General features: G+C 29.6%; 1 protein-coding gene across 1 annotated transcript; it reads left to right on the forward strand.

Annotated features, from left to right (window-relative positions):
• Positions 1-13243: 13243 nt before the first annotated feature.
• On the forward strand, positions 13244-16669 carry LOC108470068 (probable alpha,alpha-trehalose-phosphate synthase [UDP-forming] 11). Its single transcript, XM_017771263.2, has 3 exons — positions 13244-15653; positions 15741-16011; positions 16117-16669. The coding sequence occupies exons 1-3, from the start codon at positions 13690-13692 to the stop codon at positions 16396-16398; spliced, it is 2517 nt and encodes an 838-aa protein (XP_017626752.1). The 5' UTR covers positions 13244-13689; the 3' UTR covers positions 16399-16669.
• Positions 16670-17460: the final 791 nt, after the last annotated feature.

Genomic DNA, 17460 nt, shown 5'->3' on the forward strand with positions numbered 1-17460 from the left:
TCCCAGACATGGTCTTATACGGGACCTCATATTGATACCATGTCCTAGACATGGTCTTATACGAAATCACTTAACGATGCTGAAGCCATATCCCGGATATGGTCTTACACGGGATCTCGCATCAATGCCAATGCCATGTCCTAGACATGGTCTTACATGGGATCTCATTAATCATGGTGTCATGACATCCAAAATCCTAAGTATTCTTTAGGGTCTCCCAGAATTTCCGAGATACAAAACTATCATCAAATTGTTATTGAATCATCTCAAGTCAAATTCCATAAGGGCATATACACACATTTAATACAACATCAAGCATTAAATACATGATAATGAAAATTTTGAATTACTTACACAGAACTTACCTTGGTCCCAAAATACTGCTAACTTTACGTTTTAGTCCAAAACCTTGGTTTTCTCTCAGTTTAGGTCCAGACTCTGTTTTTCTTGATCTATAATAGCAAATTCCACTTGTTTAGTTATCAAATTGCCCAAATCAGTCCATAAATTATAATTTGAAAAAATTACAGTTTGGCCTTAAAACTTTCATAAAATTGCAAATTAGTCCCTAAGCTCGTATAATGAAATATACTCATTTCCTTTACTACCCAAGCCTATTCGAATATTTCTTGTACTCATAGTAGGCCACATTACTCATCAAAAATAGTTTTTTATCACTCAATTTACACCTTTTTCAATTTAGTCCTTTTTAGGTGTTTTCATGCAAAATCACTTAGTAAAAGATGTTAAACACACATCAAGCTATCATATTCCTCCATTAAACATCAAAGAAGATGTATCTCACACATGGATAAATTTTTAAACATAAACCCTACTTCGAAATAAGGGTGGAAAGAGGTGAATCAAGCTACGAGATCTTCAAAAATGTAAAGAACATTAAAAACGGGCTAGGGAACACTTACTATTGAGCTTGAAAATGTCAAAAACCTTAGCTATGGAGAGCTTAGAAATTTTAGCAGCCACATGAAGAAGATGAGCCAATTTTTGCTTTAATTTCCCTTTTTATTCTTTTAATTACTAATTTACCAAAATGCCCTTAAGGCCTTTCTTTAAATTTTTTCTTATGCATGTCCATTTTTGTCCAAAATTTTAGAAATTGGTCAAATTGCTAATTAGGACCTTCTAATTTATAATCTAAAGCAATTTCATACTTGAAGCTTCTAGAACACAAGTTTTGCATCTTATTCAATTTGGCCTTTAAGGTTCAATTGGACATTTTATGCATAGAATTTCTCCATGAAATTTTCACACAAGCTTGCATACCTATCATGGTCCTCATAAAAATCATAAAATAATTATTTCTATCTTAGATTTGTGGTCTTGAAACCATTGCTCTGACTAGGCCCTAATTTGGGATGTTACAGAGAGCATATGTACTCGAAAGAAATAGATGTACAAAAAAGCATGTAAAAGCAAAATGAGTTGGTGTATTAAAGGTAATTATTCCGAAAGTCCGATACAAGTTGAGTCTAGGGTCTTTAGCCTAAAATTATCTATCTTTTACCTACCCCTAGCCTAGCCACGTTACATCCTATTTAAAAGACCTATCGATTCAAGTTTTTGTGCTACCTACATTAGTAGAGAGAAATTTCTATATTCAACATATGAACGCATAAATTAAACTTAATGATTGCAGCTTAATCTTAAATAAGGGAATAAAATCAAATTAGTAGGAATTTAACATGTCTTTATTAAGAAACCATTTAGTCCATTTTTTCTATCATAATAATAATTGAGATTAATTTGAACGATATGTATACTTAAGTAGCATAAATCTCAAAATTTTTGTTCTTGAGCATAAGTATACTAAATTCATAATTTTGGGAAGAATATTTTTTGAAGGAATTGTTCAAAGGTGTTTCCAAAAAATTCTTTTCAATTTGTACATTACTCAGGTTGAGCAATAAATTAAGTTTGAGGCTGTGGAAACATAAAAATATATAGACTTTTTCATGCCTTTTTTAACTCAAATTCATGCAGTTTCGTAGTAATTCTTGTTGAAAAATACAATATAATTATAAAATAATTAAATTGTACTCAAATTATTAACATATTGACTTTTAATTTATTTTATAATAAATTTTCATAAATTTTGATTTATTTTCGACAGATTTGCACAAATGGTGAAAATTGGCTCGACAGACACTACTAGAGGTGCAAAATTGAAAAGCGGTTTTTGAAGTATCTAGGCAAATTAATTTTTCAGCCTAAAACAGTCCAATTATAAATATTAATACATAATATAATTAATTTTAATTATTATCCAATTTATTTTGGGTTAAATAATTATTATTTATATTATAGAAAGAAGGCCCAATTGTGCTAATCGAGAGACTATTCAATCGAGCAAATGAGGCTGCCCAAAACCGTCCAGCATGCTGACCCAATCCACTCAAAATAGTTGATTTATTGACTTGCAAATCAGCCTTTGAAGTATCCTTGAAATCGCATTCAAACTCCTCCACTTTCTGTGCTTTTAAAGATTTGCCCTAAGCTAAATTTAGCAATATTTAAAACATTCAAAGTTTGCTACGTGTGTGGCAAGCCAAGGGGGGTATATGGCTGCTTATTTTTTTACTATTTCTAGTAGCCAATCCCACCTATAAATACCCCATTCACCTATTCATTTAACACACCTTTCATTTCTTTCTCCTTTTCACTCACTTTCTCTCTTCCAACCCTCCATTTGTTTCCTATTTTTCCCTTCTATTTCCATTGTTGATTTTCCTCTTGGAAAAGAGCCCTTCAACCACCTTAGGTAGCAGCATTCAAGTGCTTATAGAAGCCTCGGTTCAATAGAACGAGCTGAGAAGGAGGAGAGAAGCAAACTAGTCAGACTTAGGTGAAACATCGGATTTGATTCTAGTTTCCTATCCTTTAACTTTTATAGTTGAACTTTCTAAACTCTCCTTATATAAAGGGAGCCTTGGGTCATTATTTTACACATACTTGAATTCAAGAGAAAGTTGTAGAGAGAAAATTCTCTAAAGAGATTATTTTAGAAAATTTCTAGAGATATTTTTTTGATTTACAACTTGACCCAAAAGTTTAGAGAAATTACGGAATTACCCCAATGGTAATTTTTGTGAAAAAAATTTTCTGATTCGAAGCGAGCCCACACTAACAGACGTGAGCTTGAGTATAACAGAGAAGACTACTCGGTCGAAGCACTCATCTTAGATCTTCTTTTTGGAAAAAAAATTAAAACTTTGGTTTTTCCCTAAATTTATTTCCTGCAGTTTGGAAAATTTTCCTTATTTCCTGAAAATTTCTTTGAGTTTCTGATTTAGTCCCAACTTATTTCTAACACATAATTAGGGCCTCGAGGGCTCGTATAAAGGACAATATGTATGTGTTAAATTGGTGTTAATATGTTTATTGATTTATTATGAAATGTTTTTAAATATGTGTTTGTTTGAATCGTAAACTCCGGTAATGCTCCGTAACCCTAGTTCAGCAACGGATATGGGTTAGGGGTGTTACAGGAATGGCTACCTGGTATCAAGCAAATCCAAGTCTCAGGCATTGGCAAGCTGTAAAGCATATATTAAGGTATCTTAAAAGAACCAGGGATTATATGCTTGTGTATTTTGAGGAGACCCTTACTCCTATTGGATACATAGACTCAGACTTCCAAGCCTATAAAGATTCAAAGAAATTGACGTCGAGAAATGTATTCGTTCTAGGCCGTGGAGCCATAGTATGAAGAAGTGATTATCTTAATATTAAATTTAATTCAATGTTTATCTACATTCTATTATTTTAATAAGATCTAATAATTAATTTAATTTAATATTTATCTTAATAAATATTATATTAATTTAATATTAAAGTGATTAAGTTTAATAATAATTGAACTATCTAAACTCTCCCTATATAAAGAGAGCATTTGGTCATTATTTTATACACACTTGAATTCAAGATAAAGTTGTAAAAAGAAAATTCTCTGAAGAGATTATTTCAAAAAATTTCTAGAGATTTTTTTCTGATTTATAACTTGACCCAAAAATTTAGAGAAATTGCAAAATTACCCAATTGGTAATTTTTGTGCAAAAAATCTAATTCGAAGCTAGCCCACAATCGACAGAGGTGAGCTTAAGGATTACAGAGAAGACTACTCAATTCCTAGATCTTGTTTTGGGAAAAAAAATTAAAATTTTAGTTTTTCTCTAAATTTATTTTCCACTGTGTTTTCCAAACCCTTTTTTTCCAACACTTATGAATTGAAGACAAATTTCGTTATATATATATTGGTAAAATGCGAAACACCATGTGGTACAACTAAACTAATCTAGAGGAAGCATAGCAAAGGAGTTAATTTCATTCGAAAATAAAATCCCAGTACTTAAACATTTTCTTATATAAGTTTCGAGGACAAAATTTCTTAAGGGGGAGAATTGTAACGACTCGAAAGTCAATGGTGTCGAAAACGATGCATTCAAAATTATATTTTTTGATGATCGATTCAATAAATATTATTTATTAATATTTACAAAGGTATTACAATATGATACTGAATTTTCGTCTAATAATTTTGGTTATTTGGAAAGTTAGACAATGTACAAGTTTATCGATTCTAAAGTCAATGGTTTTGAAAATTAAGGTAGCGGGACCTCGTTTTCATAAATCAAGGCCATTAAATATTTACGAAGTTATTGTATAAGTAGATTAAATTTTGGATAAATACTTTTGACGAATTAATGATTAATTAAGGTATCGGGACCTCGTTTTCATAAATTAAGGCCATTAAATATTTACGAAGTTACTTTTGACAAATTAATGATTAATTAAGATATAAGGATTGAATCATAAAAATTGAAAAAATTAATCGCTATAGATTTTTAAGTGATAAAAGACTCAAATAATATTTATTCAAGGCCCAAAATGGCAATTAAGCCATATTGGATTAAGTGGGACTGTAGGAGATTGTTTATAATAAATATATGTTAAAGTTTTACTTATGTAATAGTAATGAGAATAATAAAACATAATAGATAAAGGGGTCATCGTCATTTTCTCTCCTTTCTCCCCATCGTATGCTCAACCTAAGAGAAGGAAGTCATTGTTTTTCATTTTGAAGCTTTCGGTCATTGCATGGTAATGAATAGACCCCGGAACAGATTATGATTATAGCTTTCTCTCTTTGGATTATCATAATAGCTTTCGTAATCTCAAATACACCAGGAACAGATTATATAATATAAATTGATAATGAAATGAGCATGCTAGTGGATATATAGAGTATTGAATCGATAGAAATTGTGATTATAATTACTCTAGTAATGAATGTGACATCCCATAATTTAGATTCGACGGTTAGATTAAGTATGGAATGTTACAATTCTAATTATGTCTTTAAAAAAGTAGTGTGACTTTAATAAATGTCTGAATTATAAGTATTTGATTTTGTAAAAGAGTGTTTAGTATTAAATGTAATATCCATTGCTTGAATTTTCTCGGTAAGAGGTGCTATAAAAATATATATGATAAATTATGAGACTCTCTTTTATATTTATATATATATATATATATATATATATAAAAGCATTTTAAAACATAACAAACTTTAATACAAAATAACATTATTAAAATAATATAAAAATAAAATTATTACAAAAGATAAATTGGAAGCTTTTAAAATTGGCATATTAATATTTTTAACTCTCAATATTTATATATTGTGTTAATTTAATCTTATTTTAAAAAATTTAACCCTCAACATTTACACATTGTGTAATTTAGTCTTTTTGTACTTTTGCTTTTCTTTGTTATATTGAGGGCCAATTTAAAAGAATGAGAAAATGTGAAATTATTATCTTTGATATTTGTCATATTTTTATCAAACTTAGTTGATAAATTTGTGTTTTAGCTTTTAGATGAAAATGTCACAAAAAAGAAGAAGCAAAACTACAGAGTCACATAATGTGTAAATGTTGATGGTTAAATTTTTTAAAATCAAGGCAAAATTGACAAAATGAATAACTGTTGAGATTTAAATTGTTATTATTCCAATATGTAAATGTTGAAGATTATAGAATAAAGACTAAATTGACACAATTAATAAATATTGATGATTAAATTATCTATTACGCTAATTTTAAAAGTTACCAAATCATCTTTCTATTAACTATAGGGTTGATAACCAAAAATAAAAAAAAATTAATACTTGAATGATTGTTTTATAACTTTATATAAAATAAGCGACTAAAACAAATTTATCAATAAGTAAGTGTCTATCAATATAATTTACCCAAATAAATTTGCCGACCATTGCATAGGTTAAAATTAGTTTTCTTTTATTTACATGATTCAAGAAGTTTTTTTTTTTTTTTGAGTTCAGACTATCTAAAATTATGCCGTGGAATGGGTCCCACCAAATCCGCCGATATACCAAACTTATCCAACATTTAAAACAAGCGGCTCCCGTCCCGAGGCGCTCACATTCAGATTTTTATTTTAAAAAATATTTAAAAATACGGTTTTATTTATTATGCCTGAAAATCCAAGGTACTTGCTCTTGTAGATAAAGTGGGATCCACATGCTTTTTCAACCCACCTGCTTAGAATTTGGGCTCCACTTATAAACATGAGTTTCTATTTATTTTCTTTTTTTTTCTTTCTTTGGACGAATATAATTTGGATATACAAATGTAATATCATTTTGTCTCAAATTTTCAGGTTAATTGGACTATTTCTATTACTTTTGTGAACTTTATTTGAATTTAATATTTATAGGTGATTTTCCAGCATCCGTTTAAATAAAATTATTATAATTTGATAAAATAAATTAAAAGAGTATATTCCTTTAAATTTAATTTTGAATTACTTATATTAATAATATTAAGGTTTTTGATGAAAAGGTAATAATATAAGAATTAAATTAACTAGATAAAAGAATGAAAATGAATAAAATTGAGGTAATATATATTATTAAAAGAGTAAAAAATTGAAAGGATTAATATGCTTTTGAATAATATAATTTATTTTAAATATAAAAGATATTTTTATAATTTTTAATTAAATTAGTGTCCAATAAATCATAATACTAATTCAGATAAGAACATATAAATAGTAGTAAGTATAGATATATAATTAATAGATGTAAAAATGTACATGATAAAATTAAAATATAAATATTAAAATAAAATAATAGTTAAGTGTTAAATTTAAAATTTTATTAAAATAATTAGTGTGAGATGAAATCTCATCATATTTTTTGTTCTATTAACTTTTAAATAAAATTTAAAATATCCTAAAATAATATAATCTAATTTAACTATAAAAAATATTTTCATAATCTTTCTACCTAAATTAATACCAGATTAATTCATCACTTAGGTAAAAAGTTAAATAATATTATAGATATTTATTCCATTTTCCCCTTCCTTATAAGTATTTATCCGTCTCAGAACTTCAGACTTATCCAAAATCCAATTAATGCATCCCAAGAGGAACCTACGCTGGTGCTAGGCAGTTCCATCACCTGATTGACACGTTATCCATTGGGATGACGCCACATCATCTTTGGCTGTAAACATGTTGTTGGTTCTTGTCGCATTCACTGCCCAATTTAAACAATTTAAATTTAAATTCAACTATATCCAAATTTCATACATTGGGTTTCAGGAATTTTTCACATTTGCTAGAATTAGCCTTTGAAAATATTTGGCAGAGGAAACCATCCAGAAATTTAATTTAAAATTTAGCGTTTCTACGATTTTTTTTATAAATTAGTTTTTAACATTAAAATAAATTTATTTTTAAAATTTTATCAATTTTATTGTTAAAATTAATATTACTAACTGAAAAATAAGACAATTACACTTGATATTGCACGCGTACTAATGACATACATTGACTAATTTTAATTGTAAAAATAGATAAAATTAATAAAAAATCAATTTACTATTTAATATAATATACAAAGACTAATTCACTCTTTTTTTGGTAGAAAAAACAAAATACAATTCATCTCTTAATATAAAGATCCCCATAGTTCCTTTACCTGTATCGGCTATTTTACTCAAATAACCCAAAAAAAATTAATTACATAAATGACCTTAATTAAAAAATAATCACCTAAATAACTTGAAATGAATAGTAAAATTGGGTTATGGGGATTAGATAGCCAGTACCACTGTTTTTCTGTTAAAAAATAATTTTTGAGGTTTTGGACACTAGATGATTGGCATCTATGTATTTTTTTCAAACAAAAAATCTTAAGTGCTGGCATACTGATGTCGACACCCTTTATCTGATTAAAAAAATATTTTTTAGGGATGAAAATCTCATACCCTTTTGTTGGGTGAGTTTGGGCTTTTGTTGGCCAACACTTGATACCCTTAAAAATATTTTTTTAATCAAATAAAAGAGTGTCGACCATTAGTGTGGTAGCACTCAATAAATATTTTGAAAAAAATACATAAGTGTCGGCCATCTAGTGTCCAAAATTCTAAAATAAAAAAATTTAATAGAAAAAATAATGGTGCCTGCCATCTAGTCCTCATAACTCAATTTTACTGTTCATTTAAGGTTATTTAGGTAATTGTTTTTGAATCAAGATCATTTACGTAATTAATTTTTTTGGGTTATTTGGGTAAAATAACCTCTGGTATGTATGTTTCTTCGATTTTTTTTGAAAGAAAAATGTTTCTTTTTTATTATTTTTTTGTATGAATGAACCTTTATGGGACAATTTTAAATGGGATATTATCTGTTTTAGTTTAGTTTAGCACACGATATGCATATAGAAATCATGTATTTAGAATTATAGGTATCTATTTAAAAATAACATATAACAAATAATAAAATGTACGATTTGAAATTAATAATAACACATATGTAATATGTACAAAACAAAAAAGGGGAAAATAATTTAAATTGTGAATAAAAATTAAATAAGAAAATACATTAAATTAAGAATAATAAATGCACTTACTGTTATTTTCTTATAGCACGTTAAAAAATTATCATGTAGGTGAAAGGAAAATTCAATATTAAAATCTAATTATAAAACTTAAATAACAAGTTAACTTGTGATACCAATATAATCAATGACATTATATATATATACATGATGTGTGTGTGAGAAAACAATTTATTTAAAATTATTGTTTTAAAATTTACTCCATAATAATTACTAATGTAATGGTAAAGAACTTATTTATAAATTTTTAAAGAAAAGAGTTTATTTATAAATTGGCTTAATGGTATTATAGGCCTCGAACTTTTCTCAAAAAAAATAATTAAACCCTTCAAAATTTTTGGCCCAATTAATCTCCTAAACAAACAAAACTGGTCGAATAGACCTTTTGACTAGTGTTGATCGTAAATACTAAATGGCAATACTAATGTGGTTGTTAACAGGTACAATGTTAGCAATCTATGGCAGTGCCACATTAACACCAATTGCTAAAGTGGCAAGGCTAGCAAAAAATAAAAATTTAAAAATAAAAAATATTTTATATTTTTTAAAATAATTACACTATGAATTTGAATAAATGTTTGTCTAAGTTCATTTGAATCTAAACACCCATATAACTAGATTCACTATAGAATTATAAAAAATATAAAAATATGTAGAAATTATAAAAAAATCATTGAATTTTATAAAATTATAAGAAATTAATTAAAACCATAAAATTTTATAAAACATAATTTCCTCATTTTGATTAAATTATTTGATTAATATAACTTTTGTAATTTGAAAAGTGAGAGGCATCGATATAACAATATATATATATATATTAATCTTGATTTTCTAATATAAGTTTTTGGTATTCATTTTTGATTTGAAATATAAAAATAATAAATTATTATTTATAAATTGTATAATATTTTATTATTTTTAATAATTTTTATAAATGCTAATTTTTATATTTTTTATATTTTTATAATTTTAGAATGCATTTGAACAAAGTCTAGATTCAAATGAACTTAGATAACTATTGGCCCATATTCATTGTGTACTTATTTTAAAAATATTTTATTTTTAAAATTTTTAGTTACTATTGACATGGCACTACCACATCAGCATTGTCATTAAATACTAACGGTCAACATTAGTTAAATGACTTATTTGGCCAATTTTATTAGTTCAATGACTTAATTGGGTGCAAAAAAAAAAAAGTCACCAAAACAATAATAGTAATCATTTAATAAAATAGGTAAATTAGTATTTTTCCAATTGAGTTAATATTCGGTTAACCTATGTCACTAACTTAATCAAAGTTTAAATAATACTATAGATGAAAATGCCAATAGTTTTAAAAAGAAATTAATGGGATAGTACCTAAAGTTGCCCCCTAAAGTATACATTTTTTTTTTCACTTTGGTACTTCAATTTATATTGGGTCCAAGTTAGTCCTTAAAGTTACATTATGTTTATCGGTCCAGTACATTATTATTAAAAAAACTAATTGAAATGTGGTCCAATTAGAATGTGTCATATGGCATTTTCATCCAATTAAAAAGTGTCACGTGACATTTACATGTATTAAAATAAAATAGATTTATAAATTTTAAAAGAATAAATAAAAATTATAAAAATTCAAAAATTATTTAGAAAATAAAATATGATTAAAAAGTTTAGAAAGTTATTGATTGGCTTTGACCTAGTGTTGACAGATCATTAACCGATATTGATAAATGTTGATAAAGTATTGACTGATCATTGTCCATTGTTCATTTAATAGTACTTTCAAGTTTTATATTAGAATATTATTTTTAAAAATTTAAAATTATATATTTTACTATGAGAAATTTTTTAAATTTAAAATTTTAATTTTTCTAATATGTTAAATTTTATATTCTTTTTAATTTTCATAATCGAACTATTATTTCAATTTTGAATTTTTATTGCAATAATTTAAAAAATCTATTTCAAAGAAACCAAAAAGTATAATAAAAATTTTAGAAATTGAAAAAATAGTTAAATTATGAAAAATAAGAAGAATATAAAAATTAGACATTAGAATTTTTTAAAAATTTTAAAATATTTTTCTCTCTTTTTTTTTAAAGTTTCTAATTTAAAACTTGAAGAATACTATTAGGTCAGCCAAAATAAAATGGAACTTCCTAAAAATGCTAATTATATTTTTAATTTATAAATTATCTTTAAATTTTAATTATGTTTAGAGTTTATAAATATATTTTTATTTTTAATATATATAGATACCATACCACGTGACATTTTTAATTGGGACATTTTAATTAAAATTTTAACAATTGTGAACTAAACTTGTTAACAAAATGTAATTTTAGATATCAATATAAGAAAAATAAATATCAAAATTAAAAAATGATATTCTTTAAAGGAAAATGATGTTTAGGCCTTGATAAAATTATGAAATTTTCTTTTGAAAGAAGTTATAATTGTGGTTTCAGAAAATGCAATTTAAATAAAAAAATCATTTATACAATCAAACTAATAAAAATAATTAAAATAAACATGAGAAACACAATAAAATTATGGCATAATAATTTATTTGGCCTTTCAATTTTAATAAAAAATTATTTTAGCTATTTATTTAATTTTTATTTTTAATAGTTAAACTTGCGATGTTTGTCAAATTATTCCAAAATGAATGAAAAATAAACGTTTGTTAACTTGGTTGATGCGTAATCTATGTGAATACCAAGTTAGCAATTAATTATTTTTAAATTTAAAAATATTAGATATATTTTATAATTTTAATATAAATTATAATTTTTTTAAAATTAATGATGACGTTTTCACATGTATGTTATGCGAGCAAAGTTATAATATATAAATTTTTTATATATTTTAGAATGATTTAACAAAAATGTAGGTTAAAATTTAAAAAAATATATAATATTAAAATAAAATTTTAATTAAAATACTAAATATGATTATGCGATAAAATTATGAAAATGTACATGAAAAACAATAAATTATCGATTTTGTTGGAAAGGCATTACATAACCTAAGCCCATCCCATCCATTATCACTATGAAACCTTACAACAATTTTTGAAGGAAAGAAATGTTCTAAGTTGGTGAGTGACGTGGCAGCTCATAAGTGGTTGACAACACTAACTCCGAAGATACGCGAATCTGCCACGTCATCAGACGAAGACACGTCCGTGACTTTGGCTTCGTTTAACAACCCAAACACGCCACATTTCCACTAAAATAATTCCACATGGCAATCTCTACCTCCCTTTAATTTATTGCACGTGAAATTTAATTAATAATAAATAAAAAAACAACTTCGTTCAAGTGTTTTTCCCTGAACCTCCGTCACGGATAATGAAAATAAAAATAAAAATAGAATATATGTTTACTCCATCTATAAAAACTAAAATAAAATATTTTAAAAAAATCCAAAAGAAAAAGAGAAGTCCTTTGACACAGAACAGAGTCTGATGGATAGGCGTCTATAGTTGAAATCTTTACACGTGCCAGCGATGTGAAAATTCATGACCGAGTAAATCTGTGTAGCGATTTCGGACACGTTTCTTTCTGATTTTGTTTTTTTTGACGTGCTACTTTTCGAAATTAAAAAAAAAAAAAACCTTCCTTTCTATTTGGCTATCGCTATTTAAGAGTGTAAAATATAAAAAAGTAATACATAATTGTCCCTTGTGCTCCAAAAAATCGGCACCTTGATTAATGGCAGAATGAAGGTGTTAACCTAATCCAAAATATTTCTTAATAAATGATGCATATAATACTAATGCTGTTTTAATTCTCAAATCATAAGTAACCTTTCTGTTTTTGTGATTTTACCAATGTATACAAATTTTGTTAGCACGCTTACAATTACTGCAAAAGAATATGTTACTTAATGTATTAAAAATAAAAATATATTAAGTATTTTGATTTCTATATCATTGCTTTTATCATTTTTTTATAAATAACTTGAATAGCTTAGTTAATACAACCCTTAGCATAATAAAAGAAATGCTAGCTAACATTTAATGTCAATGATTAAATATTTAATCGCACCATTAGTGATTCGATAAGCACTAATCCAAAATCACATTAAAAATACTTAAATCTTAGTCTTACTTATCCCCAATCTCTCATTTATTATTGCTTTTATTTTTTGTAACTTTAAAAATTTTTAAAGGCCAAGAACAAAATTATGAAGTAGTAAAATAAAAGTAACCGCGGGCGAACAGTGGATCGGACAGAAAGAGTCGGCTACAGTGACAAGAGAACCTGATGTACCCCAGTTCAGAAGATAGTGGTGTAGACGCATTGAATCAGGACCGTTGGAACCATGCCTTGACGTACTCACGCACATATATAATATTTTCTCTCTTTCTCTCACCCTTTTCGTTCTTATCCTCAGCCTGCTTCTTTCCTTGCTTAAGAGCTCTTTCTCTCTCTTTTTTTCTCCGTTTCTTGGGTTCCTTTATGGAATGTGTATCCATATCCTTGATTTAAATCACTGCCAAGATTCATATTTCTTTGTAATAATGCTCTTCTGTAAATGCCTTTTAACAGAACCCTAAAGCTGCATCCTCCCCTTCTCAAAGAACGTATAGAAAGAAAACAACACCAAAGAATTAAACTCCCTTCTTCATTGATTTTTTGAATACCCCTGTATTGGTTCTTTGATTCCTTTTCTTCTTCTTCTTCTTCTGTTTTCTATGTTTGTATAGAATTTCACATACGGAGTTGGGTTTCTTCGCTTGAAACATGGTTTCTAGTTGTTGCTTAGACCAATTAAATTTATTGTCTACCGATGATTTTCGAGTCATGAATCGGATCCCTCGAGTCATGAAGGTATCAGGAGTCATATCTGATTTCGGAGAAGATCAGCAAGCTATGCCACGGAAAAGGGTTATTATCGTTTCCAACCAGTTGCCTTTACGTGCGTGGAGGGACTCGGTCTCCAATGAATGGTGCTTTGAATTTGACGAGAATGATCTCCTTGCTCTGCTGAGAGACGCTTTCCCTCCTGATACAGAGGTGCGATACGTTGGGACGTTGAAAGCTGATGTAGACACAGCGGATCAAGAGGAGGTGGCTCAAGTTCTGCACGACAAGTTCAGTTGCGAAACCATATTTCTGCCCGTGGATATGCGGAACGAGTTTTATCATGGCTTTTGTAAACACTATCTATGGCCTTTGTTTCATTACATGATGCCCATGACGGGGAACGATGGGGGACGTTTCGATCGTTCACAGTGGATAGCTTACGTGTCCGCTAATAGAATATTTGCTGATAAAGTTCTGGAAGTAACGGATAGAGATGATGAAGATGAAGATCATGTTTGGGTGCATGATTATCATCTTATGGCTTTACCTACTTTCTTGAGGAGACGGTCTAATAGGGTAAAGCTTGGCTTTTTTCTGCACAGTCCATTTCCTTCATCTGATATGTATAAAACTTTACCTGTTAGAGATGAAATTCTTAGAGCTTTGCTAAATTGCGATTTGATTGGCTTCCATACATTCGATTACGCTAGGCATTTCTTGTCTTCTTGTCGAAGGATTTTGGGCTTGCATTCTGAGTCCAACAGGGGTCACATTGCATTAGAATATTATGGGAGGACTGTGACTATTAAGATTTTGCCTGCTGGGATTCATATGGGGCAACTTGAATCTATGATGTCCGGGGAAAGCACCCTTAGGATGGCTAAGGAGCTGAAGCACAAGTATGAGGGGAAAATTATGATGGTTGGCGTCGATGATTTGGACTTGTTTAAGGGAATTCCTCAGAAATTTTCAGCCATGGGGGAGCTTTTGGAAACGAATCAGGAATTGAGGGGCAAAGTGGTGTTAGTACAGATTACAAACCCGGCGAGGAGTTTAGGCCGGGATGTGCAACAACTTCTGGATGAGGCCAATAGCATTGCCAAGGAGGTCAATAACAAATATGAGGAACCTGGATACCAGCCAATAGTTTTCCTCAAGGGACCTGTCACTACACAAGAGAAGCTTGCATATTATGCAGTTGCCGAGTTTTGTGTGGTGACTCCTGTAAGAGATGGGATGAATTTGGTGCCATACAAGTATACAGTTTGTAGACAGGGCTGCCCTGCTTTAGATAAGGCATTTGGGGTCGATGAAAACTCGCCTCCCAAGAATAGTGTTATCATTGTCTCTGAATTCATTGGCTGCTCACCTTCTCTAAGTGGGGCAATCCGTGTCAATCCATGGAATATTGATGAAATGGCTAATGCAATGTATAGAGCTATTGATTTGTCGGAGACGGAGAAACATTTGCGCCATGAGAAACATTACAAGTATATTAGCTCTCATGATGTTGCTTATTGGGCTCGGAGTTTTGATCAGGACCTCGTGAGAGCTTGTAGGGATCATTATCACAAGAGGTATTGGAGAGTTGGACTTGGTTTAGCGTTTAGGCTTGTTGCTTTGGAGCCTAACTTCAGGAAGCTCCTAGGGGATACTCTCAACTCTGCCTACAAGATAACCAGTAGCCGATTGATCCTTTTGGACTACGATGGCACTATGATGCCTCCAACTTCAGTGAACAAGGGGCCTAGTCATGAGGTTATTTCGGTTTTGAATCGTTTATGCGATGACCCCAAAAACATTGTTTTCATTGTGAGCGGCAGGGACCGGGATACCCTGAGCAAGTGGTTTTCTTCATGTGAGAAATTGGGTATTGCAGCCGAGCATGGATACTTTACAAGGTAACGTTTTAAATTTGTGTTCATATGATCCAAGATATGTTGCAATATCTGTTTCTTGATTGATAATATCTTTTCTTCCGTGGGTAGATGGACTAGGGATTCCCCATGGGAAACCTACCGCTCGGTGGACTTGAGTTGGAAAGAGGTGGTTGAACCTATAATGCAACTTTACATGGAGGCAACTGATGGGTCGTGCATAGAGAACAAAGAAAGTGCAGTCGTCTGGCACCATCAAGATGCCGACCCAGATTTCGGGTTATTCCAAGCTAAGGAGCTTCATGATCACTTGGAGAATGTTCTAGCCAATGAGCCCGTTGTTGTTAAAAGGGGGCAGCACATAGTTGAGGTTAAGCCACAGGTACAAAGTGTTTTCAGAAGCTTATACCAGTGGTTAGAGAGCATATTCTAAATTGTATTACTTCAGTGAATTACGTACAAGGGTTTGTTTTGTGTGGAAGTGCAGGGACTGAGCAAAGGCATTGTTGCGGAAAATCTGATATCAAGCATGAGAAGTAAGGGCAAATCACCAGATTTTCTGCTTTGCATAGGAGATGATCGTTCAGATGAAGATATGTTTGAGAGCATTGCTCGCTCATCTGCCAACCCTACCTTACCGGCCATAGCAGAGATATTTGCTTGCACTGTTGGGCAAAAACCAAGTATGGCAAAATATTATGTTGATGACATTGTTGAAGTCATTGGACTGCTTCGAGGGATTCCGGAAGCAACAGTACAGCCAAACTGACTTAGAGAAAATTAGTGATAAAAAATCGAAACAAAAGGAACAATGTTTACAAAAGGATTTATTTAGGGCTAATGGTATATAGGAAACCTTACCTTGTGCAGACAATACTTTTTAACAGATTTCATTACTTAGAAATGCTACACCGCTGGTTCATGTTCTTTTATTATACCTATATCCGTATCAAGCAAACTTCTTGTCTAAGAATCTGCCTTGTCTTTGTACACTTCAATTTATCATCATTGTCACCTGCAAATGTTACAAGACTGGGAAACATTCATTCCAATCTCTTTCCATAAGCTTCAATTATATTCAAAGTTGGTGGATGTAATCGATACGCTAACCTTTAGCTTGATTAAATTTTATTTTTTAAACTATGATAAAAATCGAACTAAAATATTCTCATGATCAATTACTTGAACTCAAACTAGATTTTTGTAAAGTTATAAAAACAATTAAAAAACTTTGAGTAGAGTTGGACACTAAAATTTCAAATTGAACCATCTATAATTATAGATGTACATCCAATTGATAAAACCAATTTTCGACTGACCAACTTGCAAACAAAATCGTCTGGTTTCACCTAATACAGTCTCCTGAATAGCACAAGTTTGGGAAAGATTTCAAAGGTTTTGACTTACATTAGATTTAATTAATCAAATATTAAGAAGCTTGTATGTGAATTTAAGAGGGGCGTTCAAAGCTTTTCGATAGAAGTCCAATCCCTCTACTTTGGAGAAATGAACCTAGAACTTACTTTTTGTATAAAGTAATCCAACAGGAACATTTTTAGCTCCTAAATACTGACCGTATGATTCAAACTTAGGCCGCTAACCATGGCTCTATTTCAAGCAGCCTAATGTTACCAATTCAATCTAGGATTGATCCTTAATAAAACCCTCGTATAGCGGTAATATTAGGTTTCTATAGGATCTAAACAAACTATTGACCACCATTTCCTATGCCATAATTCTCTCACTAAACTAAACCATGCATAATCTTCAACTCTCACATTAGCTAGGAAGTTGGCAAATAAAGAACATGTGTCCTTGAGAATATCAAATA

The sequence above is a fragment of the Gossypium arboreum genome, chromosome 8 (assembly GCF_025698485.1).
Source record: "Gossypium arboreum isolate Shixiya-1 chromosome 8, ASM2569848v2, whole genome shotgun sequence".
Lineage (NCBI taxonomy): Eukaryota > Viridiplantae > Streptophyta > Magnoliopsida > Malvales > Malvaceae > Gossypium > Gossypium arboreum.

Coding starts and splice junctions, on each gene's coding strand:
- LOC108470068 (XM_017771263.2), top strand. CDS start 13,690: ATGGTTTCTAGTTGTTGCTTAGACCAATTAAATTTATTGTCTACCGAT. Junction 15,654..15,740: donor GAGCATGGATACTTTACAAG/GTAACGTTTTAA, acceptor TTCCGTGGGTAG/ATGGACTAGGGATTCCCCAT. Junction 16,012..16,116: donor TAGTTGAGGTTAAGCCACAG/GTACAAAGTGTT, acceptor GTGGAAGTGCAG/GGACTGAGCAAAGGCATTGT.